The sequence below is a fragment of the Astyanax mexicanus genome, chromosome 14 (genome assembly GCF_023375975.1).
Source record: "Astyanax mexicanus isolate ESR-SI-001 chromosome 14, AstMex3_surface, whole genome shotgun sequence".
NCBI classification, from domain to species: Eukaryota; Metazoa; Chordata; class Actinopteri; order Characiformes; family Acestrorhamphidae; genus Astyanax; species Astyanax mexicanus.
In genome coordinates this window covers 17,637,750-17,652,607 of record NC_064421.1, presented here as the reverse complement: position 1 = coordinate 17,652,607, position 14,858 = coordinate 17,637,750, and the positions used below count along the sequence as shown (strand labels likewise).

Genomic DNA, 14,858 nt, shown 5'->3' with positions numbered 1-14,858 from the left:
ACAGCAACGCACTGACACACAGTGCATGAGAACAGAGCTGGAAAATGTAATGTTCAGCACAAATATAAAAGTCAGTAATGAGACCAGGAGCAGATAATAATAGGCCCTATCTGGGATGCACACCACAAATAATGTGTTACCCCACTTACAGCTCTGGAAAAAATAAGAAACCACCTTAAAATCTATGAGTTTCTTTGACTTTGCCAATTTGAAAAACTCTGGAATATAATCAAGAGGAAGATGGATGATCACAAGCCATCAAACCAAGCTGATCTGCTTGAATTTGCACCAAGAGTGGCATGAAGTTATCCAAAAGCAGAGTGTAAGTCTGGTGGAGGAGAACATGTCAAGATGCATGAAACTGAAAACTGTATTTAAAAAACAGGGTTATTCCACCAAATATTGATTTCTAAACTCCTAAAAAGTTATGAATATAAATGTGTTTTCTGTGCATAGATTGAGGTCTGAAAGCTTTAAAAAAAATATTTCAGCCATTTCTTATTTTCTGCAAATAAATGACAATATTTTAATTTGGAATTTAGGAGAAATGTTGTCCATAGTTTATAGAATAAAACAACAATGTTCATTTTAATAAAACATATACCTATAAATAGCAAAAATTAGGGAAACTGATTCAGAACCTGAAGCAGTCTCAATTTTTCCAGAGCGGTCTCCTAATCCCCACCCCCTTAATCATGGCCCGTGTGTTTATAGCTGCTGTTCATGTCTCCCACCACCAAGTGTCACTGTTGCGCACGTCTTTCAAATTCTTTGAGTAATCAACCATTTCCCGCGCAATAGACCGGAAACATGTAGTTCATCAAGAAAACTTCGTAACTGCTTTTCCGGCGGTGTTGTTTACGAGTTTGTGAAAGCGCGACCCGTGGCTTTATAATGGTAAAGGAGAAAGCTTTGGAGAAACTACAAGGCGTTCAATAATATCAAGAGAGTATACCAGAGGCCTGGTTAATGCCTTTATGATGAAGTTGGGGGCACAGACAGGTGAGTAAAGCGGTGTGTTTAATTAGATTTTCTCATGGAATACAGTGTAATAACAAACTTTATTCAGTAGGGTAAATCTAACATTGAGCACCAAATGTTACCATCTGTCTGTTCTTATAACAGCTCATACCTTTAGCTAACATCTCTGTTACAAGTTAGGATGGAGATTTGTGGATCATTTCTACTTTAATGAAGACACTGGCCTAATCCCATTTCTAATTTGTACCCATGCCTCTTTTTTTATTGTAACCCTCCTCCTGAAACAAAGTTACAAGAGGAAGGGGTAAAATCCTCCCGCTTATAATTGAAGAACCTGTAAGCAATGCCGCTGAGCTCGTGTGATAGCAGTATAGTGCTAAAGTCCAGAAACTTAACTGCCTGTTAACTAGTTACGTTTAGGGTATTGAATGTCTTCAAAAAAGGTGCAGGTGATTCATTAGAATTGTCAAGACTTAGTCATTGGGTCTGTCATTGGTATAGTTAACAACAATTATTGTATAAAATGTGCAAATAAGACAATACTGTGATACACTTTTTCTGGTATTTCTGTTAGATTCATTATGTACTCTTACCAGAGAGAAAAGTTCAGTTTTTGAGTAGTAAGCTAGATGTGAAGTAAACTGCTTTTATCTGTGTTTAATATGGCCACAATGGTAACCAAATTGAGCAAGCATAGACTAACATGGACACTTTCTATCACTTTAGAATAGCTTTATCTTTGCCTGATTATTTCCTAAAACTCAAAACACGATTAGGACATTTTAATGCTGGCACTTTCCTTGATACACAGTGTCACAGGTACCAGGAATATGTCATACTAAGCATTAGTATGGTGTGTGTGTGTGTGTTACTAAAGAGTAAAAAGTTTTTTTTTTTTTTTTTTTAATTAATGGTTGCACCACTACTTGTCAGTGTAGATCATGGAAGTGTCCAGATTTTTAGCTAAAGGTTTTATAGAGAGAAAAAGCTAACTAACTAACATGTTCCTTTTGTTCTTTTTTTTAAGGCTTCACCTAGATTGTCCTGGTCATTTTCAAGATGTGTTCTCTTCATGTGCTGCCAACGATAGGATCAAATGTAACTGTTCACATCACGAGTGTAAACCTACACTCCGACTCTGCTTTTGTAGAATTTGGAGGCACTTTTAACCATGTGCAACTGACAAAGGAAATATATCAGCAAATGAAAAAAGACATTCACATGCACAAAGAGAAAGATTGCAAGTTTAAAGGAAATCCTGGTGCTTTATGTCTGGTAAGAGAAGAGAAAAACTGTCATCGAGCAAGGATACTATCAAGATGTGGGGATCAATACAATGTTTTCCTTATTGATGATGGTAGAACACTTTGGGCATCGAACAACATTATGTCATGGGGTCACACCAGCTTTTTTAACCTACCACCCCTGATGGAGCTTTTTATCTTAGCCAGTGCATCACCACTACCTCCTGAAAATAGATGGTCCCCCACCGCTTCCAAGTTTCTCAAGTCTTTGACTGGCAAAACCGTGAGTGGTTGTGTTCAGGATGTGATGATGCCTTCCAGAATGATCCTTCTTGACATTCCAAGTGTTTTCAAGCAAATGCATGAGTTTGGATTTGCTAGAAAGATACCATGTGGACAGTTTCAAATCCTTGTAGAGGATTCTCTGCATTCACCAAGAGATGTTTCCTGGCCTGGCTCTCCATTAACAAATGTTCAAATTGAGTTTGCCAACAAGATCGAAAGTTGCCATCAGTTCTTGTGCCCAGAATTGATGCCTGGAACTATTGAGACTGTGGAAGTTACACACGTAGTTAATCCTTTTACTGTCTTCTGCAAGTTGCAAGTCTTCTCTCATGAACTGAAGAGGTTAAACAAGCAAATTCAGGAATACTGTGAAAATACATCTGCTTTAATGCCTACACCACTATCTGATGGTTGTCCATGTGCCACCAAAGGAAGTGATGGCATGTGGTATCGATCTGTTTGGCAGAAACATGTTATGTCTGATGTTGCAAAAGTGTTCCATGTTGATTATGGAAGAGAAGATTTTGTTAAATTGAAAGATGTCAGGCCATTATCTGCAGAGTTCTTTAGACTACCCGTTGTTACTTATGCATGTTCCCTGTATGGTATAAAGGACAAAGGCACTGGGTGGACAACCAGTCAGATTGATTGGTTGAAATCAATTTTGCTGGATCAAATCCTTGTTGGGAAATTTGAGCACAGAAGTTTGGCTGATGGTATTTACCATGTGACGCTCTATGGAAACAACAATGTGAACATTAACAACAGTTTTGCTGTGCATGAGAAGTGCTCCATTATGTCTGAGAGAGACAGCTTTTGCAGCAAAGAAACCCCAAAAAGTAGTCTTGAGCATACATCTGTAACTCAGGAACATTCCCTGGACCATTTTATCCTTCCAAAAAAATCTGGATTTGCTTGGACTAGGTTGAGTACAATGGAGGACAGTCCTGAAGATTTGAAGAGTACTTACCAAGGGCTACACAGTGACTTTTCCAATCCGTTTGAAGGGCACTCTGTACTTAACGAACACTTGTTCAAAATTGGAACTGTTGTTGAAGTTAATGTGTCTTATGTAGAAAGTGACCAAACATTTTGGTGCCAAATGGCTGACAGTGTGCCAAGTCTCAAGATGCTAATGGAAGATATGCAAAGACGTTATTCATGCAGTCAGTTCCAGATGCTCATTGGATCAATTTGTGTGGCATGTCATCCCAATAATGGAATGTGGTACAGAGCACACGTTTTAAACCACCAGCTGAATTCGTCTCAAGTTGATGTACGCCTCATTGATTATGGCCAACGGCTGAAAGTGCCGTTGCAAGATTTGCGACCAATTGACTCAGAATTTCTTAAGCTAAAACGTCAAGCTTTTCAGTGCAGCCTGTTCAACAAGGTGAACTCTGTAAGTTCTGAAGATACAGCTTTAAGTGATAGTGCCTTTTCTGACTCATTTGACTTAATTTCTTCAGCATCACTTGATAATGCCACTTTGAAATTCACTATATGTGCAGTTATGTATGACCCACAAGGTACAATGCTCAATGTGGTGGATATTGAATCACTGTCCCCAAATTGTAGGACTGCACTCATTCAGAAAGAAGCAAATAGCTCAGCAGTGGACTCTCTTGACACATATTGTGTTCTGAATTCTCCACAAGCAGACTCATCCCACCATATTAACCTACACACAAAAGAAAAGGTTTGGATAACCTGTGTTAAAGGTGTTGACCACTTCTATGGCCAGTTTAAACCAAATGCTGCCATGGTTGAAAAACTGACCAAAGACGTTCAACAGTTTTGTGGAATGACTCATCCCAAAGGAAATAATTTTTTACCACAAATGATGTGTATTGCAAGATATAAGGATGGCCAGTTGTACAGAGGACAAATAAAATCAGTAAATCCCAAAATCATTGTCCATTTTGTAGATTATGGTGATCTTTTGATTTTAGATGAATCTGATCTTCTGCCTTTTCCTGCTGAGCCCAGTGCAAACATGTCTCTCCCATTTCAGGCTGTCAAGTTTAGCCTTTTCAATGTAAGTTTAGAAGAATCAACAACAGAATTGAATGCCTGGTTTGAAAGTTATGCAACTGACCGTATGTTCACTGCCACCATAATGGGGAAAGGCCCTAATGGGGAATTATTAGTGGAGATGCATGATGGCAAAACAAACATAAATGTGAAGGCAAAGGAGAAATGGAATGAAATCCAAAACAAGGAGTGTAATGCAAGAAGACAAGACATCAACCAGCTCTCACACGGACTTGTAAAGCCTTTGGGGAGAAGAGACAACTCTAACTCAAATCTTCAAGCAGACCAAGGTTATAGAAAAGCACAAAAATCAGCTGACCACACCAGTTCTACAGGCCATAATGTTAAAAATGTGCAATGTACTGATTTTGCAGTTTGTGCAAGTGGACCCATTGTATCTCTGAAAATGGAAAAGCAAAAAGATAATGAGAAGCCTGTTCCTTCTTACTCAAAACTGAAAGACCTTCCTTCAAGAATTATGAATGCAGGATGTGTCTCAGAAGGCTATATTTCACACTGCAACAGCCCATCAAGTTTTTTTGTTCAGCTTGCATGTGAAGACTCTGATATTTTTTCTCTTGTGGACAAACTGAATTGTTCTCAGTTATGTGAATCACAAGTTGAATACAGTCAGTTGATGCCAGGTCATTTGGTGAAAGCACAGTACCCCTCTGATGGTGCTTGGTACAGGGCAGTTGTTAAAAACAAACTAGATAATTGCACAATTCTCGTGGAATTTATTGACTATGGAAATGAGGCCATACTTTCTGCTTCGAAAGTGAGACAGTTAGACATGCAATTCCTCAAATTCCCTAGATATAGTATTCATTGTTGCATTAATGTAGGTAATGCTGAAAGAAAAAAAGAATGGACAGAAGAACAGATGGACATTTTTAAAAATGTCATTGTTGCAAATGGTGAGAGAAAACTGCGTTGCAACTTTATTGAAGAGAAAGAATCGGTTTGGCAAGTTGGTATACAAGACCAGTCTTTATTAAATCTGGAGAGCACTCTTGAATTAAAATCTTGCAATACATCAACGACTGTCTGCTCTAGAGGAGTCTGTCCAGGTGTGTACAAGAAACCTGATGTTTCCTTGGGTCAGACAATTAAAGCATATGCCTCATCTGTTGTAGATCCAAATTTCTTCTGGTGCCAGTTTGCAGACTCTGAAAAGCTTGACAAAATCTCTTCAATTGCTCAAGAAACTGGAAATTCTGCACAAACAAATCGAGTATTGTTAGATAATTTGAGTCAAGGAGACTCATGCTTAGCTCTTTTCCCAGATGACAACTTGTGGTACCGTGCTCAGGTTATTGATAAATCTGTGAGTTCTGTCTCTGTGCTTTTTGTAGATTATGGAAATGAAAGTGAACTTGACCAAACATCAGTGAGATCAGTACCTGCTAGCCTACTGGAAATCCCACCACAAGCATTTCTCTGTCAGGTGGAAGGATTCAAAGCTGTAGATGGATGTTGGAATGAGGCTGCCTCAGGTAGATTTACTGAACTCCTCGTGGACAAGCCTCTCAATGTTATCATTCAAAATGTGAAGATGGCATCAGATCTACCTTTTTGTCATCAGTATTCTGTCCAAATTGAGTGCAATAAGGTCTGTATCAGTGACCTCATGAAAGATTACTGGAATGACTCCACTGCTAATATCTACGGACAAATGACTGAAGAGGTTTTTCTGAAACCAATGACAGTGACTGATGTTGATGTCCTGAGTCCTACATCTGTTAATAAGACGTGGGATACTACTGTGACTTCTGTTCCTTCAGTAAAGTGTGTTCCTAAAGTTACAGACCTGCCCCCTACCACCTTTGAACAAGATTGTGTTTCAGAAGTTTACATTTCACACATTATTAGCCCCGACAGTTTCTTTGTGCAGTTAGCAAAAGATGAAAATGGTCTAGTTTCACTCACAGAAGAGTTAAATTCCATTTCTTCATCAGTTAATAATCAAGCCCAAATGAATTATTTTCCGCATGGAAGTTTGGTGAAGGCTGTTTTTCCTGATGATAACTCCTGGTACCGTGCAGTCATCAAAGAAACAAATGGGAAGGACATCCATGTTGAGTTCATAGACTTTGGAAATGAGGCAACTGTTCCTGCCACAAGTGTACGCAAGCTTGAAGAGCAGTTTTTACAGGTTCCAAGGTTCAGTATTCATTGCTCTCTCAAGAGAGATCATCCTACAGGAATACTTATAGGAATGGAGAAAGAGACATGTCCACTGGCTGCTGTGCTCAAGAAGGCTGGTGAAAAAAGACTGTTTTGTAAGTTTATCAAAAAGAACAAAACAGTTTGGGAGGTTAACCTTGCAGATCAAAGGAGCACATTAGATGGCCTTCCTCTTGAAATATGGGATGATTTCAGTACACTACAGAATGATTCTCCAAAGCAAGACATGCCATTCAAGAAACCAGAAATTTCTGTAGGCCAGACAGTTGAGGCATATGCCTCGTCTATGGATGGGCCTAATTACTTTTGGTGCCAGGGTGCAAATTCTGAGGGACTTGACACAATCTCCCTGATTGCTCAAGAAGCTGGGAACTCTGCAGAGATCGCTTGTATTCAAATTGATGAGTTGTGCCAAGGAGACCCTTGCCTAGCCCTCTTCACTGACAAACTGTGGTACCGTGCAAAAGTTATTAAAAAATCTCAAAAGAGTGTATCTGTATTGTTTGTGGATTATGGAAATGAGTCTGAAAATGAATCAGGCTCTGTCAAACCATTGCCCCTCAGTCTGCTGGAAAGACCACTTCAAGCTTTTCTGTGTCAATTGGAAGGATTCAGCCCATCAGGTGGGTCCTGGAATAGCAATGCTACTGACAAATTCTGGGAGCTTGTAGTGGATAAACCCCTGACATTGACTGTTACAAACATTCAGAACGATCTGGACAGTCCTTTCCCTTCGTATTGTGTAAAGGTCCAGTCCCAGGAATGTGTAGTAAATGAGCAGATGAAAAGTTTTTGGACTGCTGCTGTATGTCCTAATGATGAAAGCCCAAAATTGCCCCTGTCCAATGCAGACACTGTGCCTGTAGTTTGCAATGTCCAGTCTGTTCCTGAGAAAAGATTACATGAAATTTATGATAATTCTCAAGAAAACATCAAGACTTTAAGTGACTTTAAGCCTCAGTCTTTTTCACCTTTTGAAAAACAAGAACAAGAAGAAACCTTCAGACAAATTGTTCACATAAAGGAAGAATGTGAAGAAATTGAGGTAACACAAAGAACTCTTGCTACCAGATATGTCTGTCTCATTAATGGTGATGAATCGAGCCTTGCTTTGGATAAGTGTGTTTCAAAAAGCAAGGATGAGTTCAGAGGAATTAATGTCAAGTGCTCAAGCAAAAGTTTCCAAAACGGTCAACTGGATAAACTTTTGCCTTGTGTTGGAATGTCTGAAACTGCATCAAGCAATGAATATGATCAAACATTGGTCAATCAAGAAAATTCAGATGTTCCATATTCACAAGCTGATTTGGGTAAGTTAGCAATTTTTTTAATTAAAGTTTCTGTCTAGAGAATTAAAACGTGTGTATATAGGAAACTTTTACTGGTTATCTTAATCTGCAATGGTTGTGTTCTGTAAAGATTATAGTGTTTGCTGCAGCCAGGGCAAAATATTATGATGTTACGAAGGACATAATCAGGTTTTTTATATATATATATATATAAAATAAATTAGTGGATGCCATTCTTTTCTGACTCTTGGTGTCTGTTATTAGTAGGTTGCAAAGCAGAATTGGATGAGATGTTCCAAAAGATGGACGTATAACCTGTTGTAAACAGTACAGGTAAGCTAAACAGTTTAGAACCAATATGTTATATAGAAACATACTACTGTACTGTATGATATCAGGATATTATAATGTTTGGTGGGTGATATGGCATCATGCTTGGCTTAGATTTTTGAGAATGGGAATATCTTTTAGTTTTGTGCATTGTACTGCTTCCACAATCTGATTTAAACAACTGCTTGAATGAGTAGGTGTACATGAGTTCCTCACATGCTCCAACAACTCCACCTTTCAGCTGGTAATGCCACAGCCTGCAAAGAAACAGCCAAGCTGTAGAAAATACATGAATATGCAACACTTCAGATTAAATGTAATAATCTGCATGCTTCACCTAACAGTGTGCTGAAATCTAGAGCTATGGCACAAAGTTTCTTTCCGTTTGTTTTTATTAATTAACAGTTCCTTCCCCCCCCCCCCCCCCCCCCCCTATACACAGGAACTTCCCCTTGGCATTGGCTTATCAGTGAAGATATGATGGATTTTTTACTTGGTGTATCATGGTCTTAAAAAAAACCCAACATGTTACATTTAGAACATGTATGTTAATGTGCACTGTACAATGTAAATGTGTCCTATATCTATAGTATGTGGTCATTTGTGAAAGATTAAATTCTTTTTGTTTTTTTGTTTTTTTTCTTGACTTGTCAAAATGATGAATGGATCGATTAAAAAATCTTTCTATGTAGTAGAATCTTTTTTACATTGATTACGACTTAAAGTTAAGAGCTTTTTCCTTCTCATGTAATGCTGCTGTTTTGGAGGTACAGTGTATTTCTGTGGTTCTGACCATGTTTAAATATAATTATAACTAACATCTCTACCAGTCATGATTTCAATGAATTTGTCATTTGTATTCATGTCGTTTGTATTTCTGTGAAAAATAAAGACCTGTTTGCAGCAATGGTAGTTGTCTTTAAATATTTTATAAAAAATGTATTTAAGTGACGTTCGGGGTACATAGGATTTGATGCACAACGTTCTGGAAGGGCTATCTATTGATCATGTACGCTATGTAGGATGGTGCACTACATATGGAGTTACAGGCTAGCATCAAAAAGCAGCTAGTGGTAACACATGAGGAAGGTGAGGTTGTTGCTTTTTTTATATTTAGGTGTAAATGATGCGTGACCAGGACAGTTTTAAAAGGTAGTGCAATACAATAAGTTAACTCCGAATAACAAAGGACTTGGAGGAAGAAATTCTGTATGATGAACCTTTTTTTTTTGTACTTTTATTGTACATGTACATGACAGGCCACGAAACAATAAAGCTCATTTTTTCCCTATGCCAAATTCTGTCACCTTAAACAGTTCTACGAATTGACAGGTGATGTACATAGAAAGAAATTATTTCCATGTTAAACTGCAAACAAACAAATGTATTTGAGTAATGTTTTTGTGATGTAGATTCTGTTATCTGATTTTAATTTTTTGAAAGCAGCTTCAAACAAAGAGCCTTTGAAAAAGTATTTTCATTGTAATGTTATACAAGAGGTAAGATTGGATAGGAGGATTAGTAGGACTAAAAATGCCAACAAAAAAAGTAAGTAAATCACTCAAAGTAATATGGTGATTAAAACGGTAAAGAACAATTATAAATCATATAAAAATAAATATCTTAAATTATTTGAGGTTCTTTAACATTTGAATTTTTCTTTTGATTCATTTATTTACTTACATAACTATTTATTTTTGCATTCATTTATTTCCCAATTAATTTATTTCTGTTTTTCCTTGTCCTTCTATGATAATAAAGAGGCTGTCCAGCAATTATGTCACGGTGTCTTAGCATTTCTAATGGTTGATCGATGTCACATACAAAAGATTGATTGTATATGTCTTGCTCCTTAGGTGGTAACTTTGGTAACATGGAAGATTATTTAATAAAGATCACTTGGATCGTAATACAGACTCTGATTAATTTCTTTGAGGCGAGCAGCTGCCTCTCTGAGCAGATCAGATATCGAACTTCACCCTCACATTTTAGCTCCTGGACTGTTCTACTCATATCAGCTCCTCTCTCTGGGCTTTATTGCTAAGCCTGTACAGGAAAACATGCCCCTTCATTATCATATAAGGACAAAACAGAAATAAAAAAATGCAGAAATAAATAAATCTGGAAATAAATGAATGCAGAAATAAAAACATCAGTAAATCAATGAATGCAGAAATAGTTAAGTAAATAAATAAATGAATCAAAAGAAAAAGTAAACAATGTTAATAAAGAAATACAAAAATAAATTATTAAGATATTTATTTATATGTATTTATTTGTATATTCATTATAAGTATTCGTTAAAGTTTTAATCACCATATTACTTTTATTGAGTGCTTTACTCACGTTTTTATTTATTTATTTTTAATTTTGGCGGTTTTGGTCCTCCATAGTATAGGAGGTGCAGCTGCAGTAAAGCTAGAGTTTGCCATTTTTGAATATGGATACCTTAGACAGGCAGGCAGAACGGCACATAGATTGTTCAATCATTTCATTTGGTCTTTCTCAATAAATTGATTGGACCAGGTTACTCTTCTCTTTGTTTTCTTCTTTTAATGCCTGTTACACAGGTACACTATTTAGGTTCCTGACTTGTTCACTACATAGGGAGTAGGCAAGCAATTGAGATGCGGCCACAAGCTGTTCAAATAAGTGAAATATGCTTATCTCCTTATAACCAGCTGCTAGTTTAGAACACATTTTATCTGAACCATCAAGCCAAAAGTCTGTTTAATCTGCGTATTTCATTCATTTAAGTATTTTATCAAGAGACCAAAAAACCCGTAGAATCGATTTAATGTTTCTTTTCACGGTAATAAAAGTGTGATCGCCACCTAGCGGTAGCTGAAGGAACTGCGCTGTAGCTACCCCCTTTTGAATTACGCGTTGCCACTAGTGTTGCCAACTTAGCGACTATGTCGCTATATTTAGCGACTTTTCAGACCCTCTAGCGACTTTTTTTGTTAAAAAGCGGTGTTATTGGAGACTTTTGGCGACTCTAAGATGAACACGCGCTCTTCAGTTACTGTCCTCCGCGCTGCAGCGGGCGCTGCCGTGAGACCCGCCCCACATCACTCACACTGTGCAGTCTGACTGTCAGAGCACACACACACCGCTCCACCAACACAATGCTAATAAAATTGCGCGTGCCCATAGCCGCCGCTGACTGACCCCGCTCTGTGTTTACAGAGCAGAAGTATAAATATTAATGTATCTTCAGTGTGACACGAACAGAAATCCCCTAATTTAACTCACACAGTATCAGTCATTCACTCACCTCATTCACCACACAGCCTGTCACTCACCTCCTCCACAGTGTCTCCCTCTTTATAAAAAGCTAAATATCTATTGAACCATTGAACAATTTGTCTATGATAGGTTTAAAAATAAAGAAAACTTAAGAAAACGTAAAAAAATAAAAATAAAATAAAACAAACAAACTAAAAAAAAAAAACGACAAAATAAAAACGTAGAATAACAGTTCCGGCTAACTGCTGCTCTTATAATAACATTTAAGAACATGGCAATAAACTAATTTATGTAATTCACGTAAAAATAAAGTTACTGTAAAAAAGTGACCTCCTATTTAAAAAGCAACAGAAGTTGTTCATTTGTAACATTTCTAACACATTTATGGTGTTTTTTACTCACTTTCTTCTCTCCCGCAACCCTAATCCTTTACAGCTTAAAAAACATGTATTATGCAAATTAGGCGATGCCGTCATTTAGCGACTTCTAGCGACTTTTAGGACAGCCAATAGCTGATTTACTTATTGAGGTGTTGGCAACACTGGTTGCCACAACAAAAGAGTAAGCCAGCCAAGCCGGGTAGGTACAAATAAGTAGTTTAACTCTGTATGGCGTGAATGTGTGAGGAAAAATATCATTTTCGGAAGCTAGGGACTCTGTCTGGATATAGCAAACTTAAATTTAGATTTAGATTTTTGATAACAAGCTAATTTGAATCAGGTGTTTTAGAGCAAAGAAGCACCCAAAACATGCCAGGTAGGAGAAGATCTTCAGAACCAGAGTTAACAGTTTTCATAAGTTCACAACAAGAATGGAAGAATATAGTATGTAATATAAACAGCTAAATACACTTCTTACATATTCTTACACATATCTATGCTTATACATTTTTTAATTGTCACCCACTTGTAGGTCTCATCGTATTAGACATTTATATGCCATTTAACATTATATTAGAAATAAGTAAGTAAATAAATCAGGAATGATGGTATATGGTATGGAAAGGTGTAATAAACAAAAATGTGGTTTGTTGCCACTAATTTAACACTATCCCATATGGATAAATATGTGTACAGACACAAGAATGTAATGTAAATGTAAACCAAACCTAATAGAATATTTTCTTCTTCTGTGCTCTTAAATAAGCACCTTGCTCTAATTTGGTCTGTTGGTTTGAAGAACATGTTTTCGCATAAATGTGTGCTTTATTCTATTACTGAAATCCAAAGTATCATCTACAAAAAGTTTAGTTATCTCAAACACAGTAGCTATATGAAACTATATCTCTGTTAAATATTGGACATGAATATCACTGGATAGCCTGGATAGTTTTGTGATTGAAAGAGCATATTAATTAGCATAGTTGTATAGGCTGATTTTTGTATTTCATTAAGAACAGATGACCGAATTGCACCAGGCGGCAGCAGTGGGAGATTATGATCTTGTGGAAGACATTCTGAAAAGAAATAAATGCAGTCCCAACCAGAAAGACATTGACTGGAACAATAAGACACCTCTACACTGGGCAGCAGCTAAAGGTAGCCTGGACTTCTGGTCCTTATCACTATATAGCTTCTTTGAACCCTAGCTAAATTAAACATTTTCCTAATTAACATTTTCATTCATGTCTTATAACTTATACACAGTCATAAAATAGTTGTGTAGTTAAAGAGACATATTATATATTATATACTAAAAAACAAGTTTTATTAAAGGGTAAAGAGCCAATAACAAATATCAAGTTGACATAGAAATTCAATGTAAATAAGCTAACTAAAACTGAATTATATGAAGGGTCATATATTTGGGACAGCTATAAACAAAATACAAATGCTAGAATGTCTTCAAAAAGCTGTAAATGTAAATGTAATTGTAAAACAGGATAAAAGGGGCTACAGGTGCTGTAAATGGAAATGTAATGTAAATACAAGTGGTAGACAGTGTGGACAGTTCAGTCAGTATGATGTCGTAAAGTTAATAATCTGCAGTTACTGGTCAGAGTTTTTTTGTCAATTAGTCTTGGTAGATTGACTAAAGTTGAAAATAAATTTAATCTACAGTGATACTAACTGTAAGGGATTGCAATATACAAACATAAAGCTATGTGTAAGTTTCGATTTTGATGTTTTACCATGTCTCATATTAGGGCAGACTGAAATAGTAAGGATACTGATTGAAAATGGAGCACAACCTTCTCTCACAACTGATAATGGATGGACACCTGCCCACTTTGCGGCAGAGTCAGGAAAGCTTCCAGTGCTGCGGTATCTGCATTCAGTTTCTGCCCCCATAGACATGGAGGACTGTTATGGAAATAGACCTGTTAGGATTGCTAAAATCTATGGGCATACAGACTGTGTTCAGTTCCTTGAAAGGTAGGAGGTCTTCTGAAATTATTATTACTATTTGATTTAGTAGTCTATCTAAATAATTATTAATGAATTTAGTTATCTGGATTTATTCTACTTCTTACGATTTTCTTTTTACATTTGACATTAAGATGCATGTGTTAATGATTGTTGCAGAGCAAAAACTGAGTGCAGGGAGCATCGAAGGACAGTGCTCCTGAAAGGGCCCCCTCCAAATGACATTTGATGACGACTGGGAGGAAGAAAAAAGAGAAGCAGTAAAGCAAAAGAACAGAAGAAGACATTGAAGAACATACATTGTAAGAAGGCTCGCTTTGTTTTTGCAAAAATTAATACAGCAAACACTGACTCTGTCTTGACACTGCAAAGTTTTAATCATACAATAAAACTGAAAAATTTATTCAGTTGACATAATAAAGCAATCAGTTATAATCCAAAAAAATAACCATTCATTTTTGTACAAATACAGTACAGTATGTTTGTAGGTTTAATATGCACAGATACAAGTACGATCCTGATGCACTATTTACAATTAGTACAATCCTAATGTTCTATTAATGTTACGAATACATAACTAGTTATTTATTTAAAATAATGCATTATTTACAGAAGCTTATGCCCTTTAAGCTTAAAGGTCAGGGTCACACTACCTAATTTTAGGTTCAATTTTTGAGTCATTTTGAGTTTTTAGAGGTGCACATTGGCTATGTGTGAACTGCTAATTTAAGTAAAAAATCACAGATTTTCTCATCCATATATTTTCTTCTTTATGTTTTTGCTGTACATCAGCACACAAATAATTTGTATTGCTCATTTCTTACAGACATCATATTTTGCATCACACCAGTTTTCAAATCCATTTGCAAATCCACAAATTGTATAGCTTTAAA

General features: G+C 36.7%; 2 protein-coding genes across 3 annotated transcripts; both read left to right on the top strand.

Annotated features, from left to right (window-relative positions):
- The first annotated feature begins 600 nt into the window (after nucleotides 1-600).
- Nucleotides 601-9,257, top strand: LOC103027511 (tudor domain-containing 6). Of its 2 annotated transcripts, none has more exons than XM_049463642.1 (4): nucleotides 601-1,002; nucleotides 2,009-8,041; nucleotides 8,288-8,353; nucleotides 8,793-9,257. In XM_049463642.1, exons 2-3 carry the CDS (start codon nucleotides 2,041-2,043, stop codon nucleotides 8,332-8,334), a joined length of 6,048 nt encoding a protein of 2,015 aa, XP_049319599.1. In that variant the 5' UTR covers nucleotides 601-1,002; nucleotides 2,009-2,040; the 3' UTR covers nucleotides 8,335-8,353; nucleotides 8,793-9,257. The 2 variants fall into 2 exon arrangements, with proteins under 2 accessions (XP_049319599.1, XP_022528728.2); XM_022673007.2 differs by having other exon boundaries at nucleotides 8,285-8,353.
- A 2,935-nt stretch (nucleotides 9,258-12,192) lies between these two features.
- Nucleotides 12,193-14,368, top strand: LOC103028882 (ankyrin repeat domain-containing protein 66). Its single transcript, XM_007287815.4, has 4 exons — nucleotides 12,193-12,355; nucleotides 12,994-13,137; nucleotides 13,746-13,974; nucleotides 14,125-14,368. Exons 1-4 carry the CDS (start codon nucleotides 12,349-12,351, stop codon nucleotides 14,192-14,194), a joined length of 450 nt encoding a protein of 149 aa, XP_007287877.2. The 5' UTR covers nucleotides 12,193-12,348; the 3' UTR covers nucleotides 14,195-14,368.
- The last annotated feature ends 490 nt before the right edge of the window (nucleotides 14,369-14,858 follow it).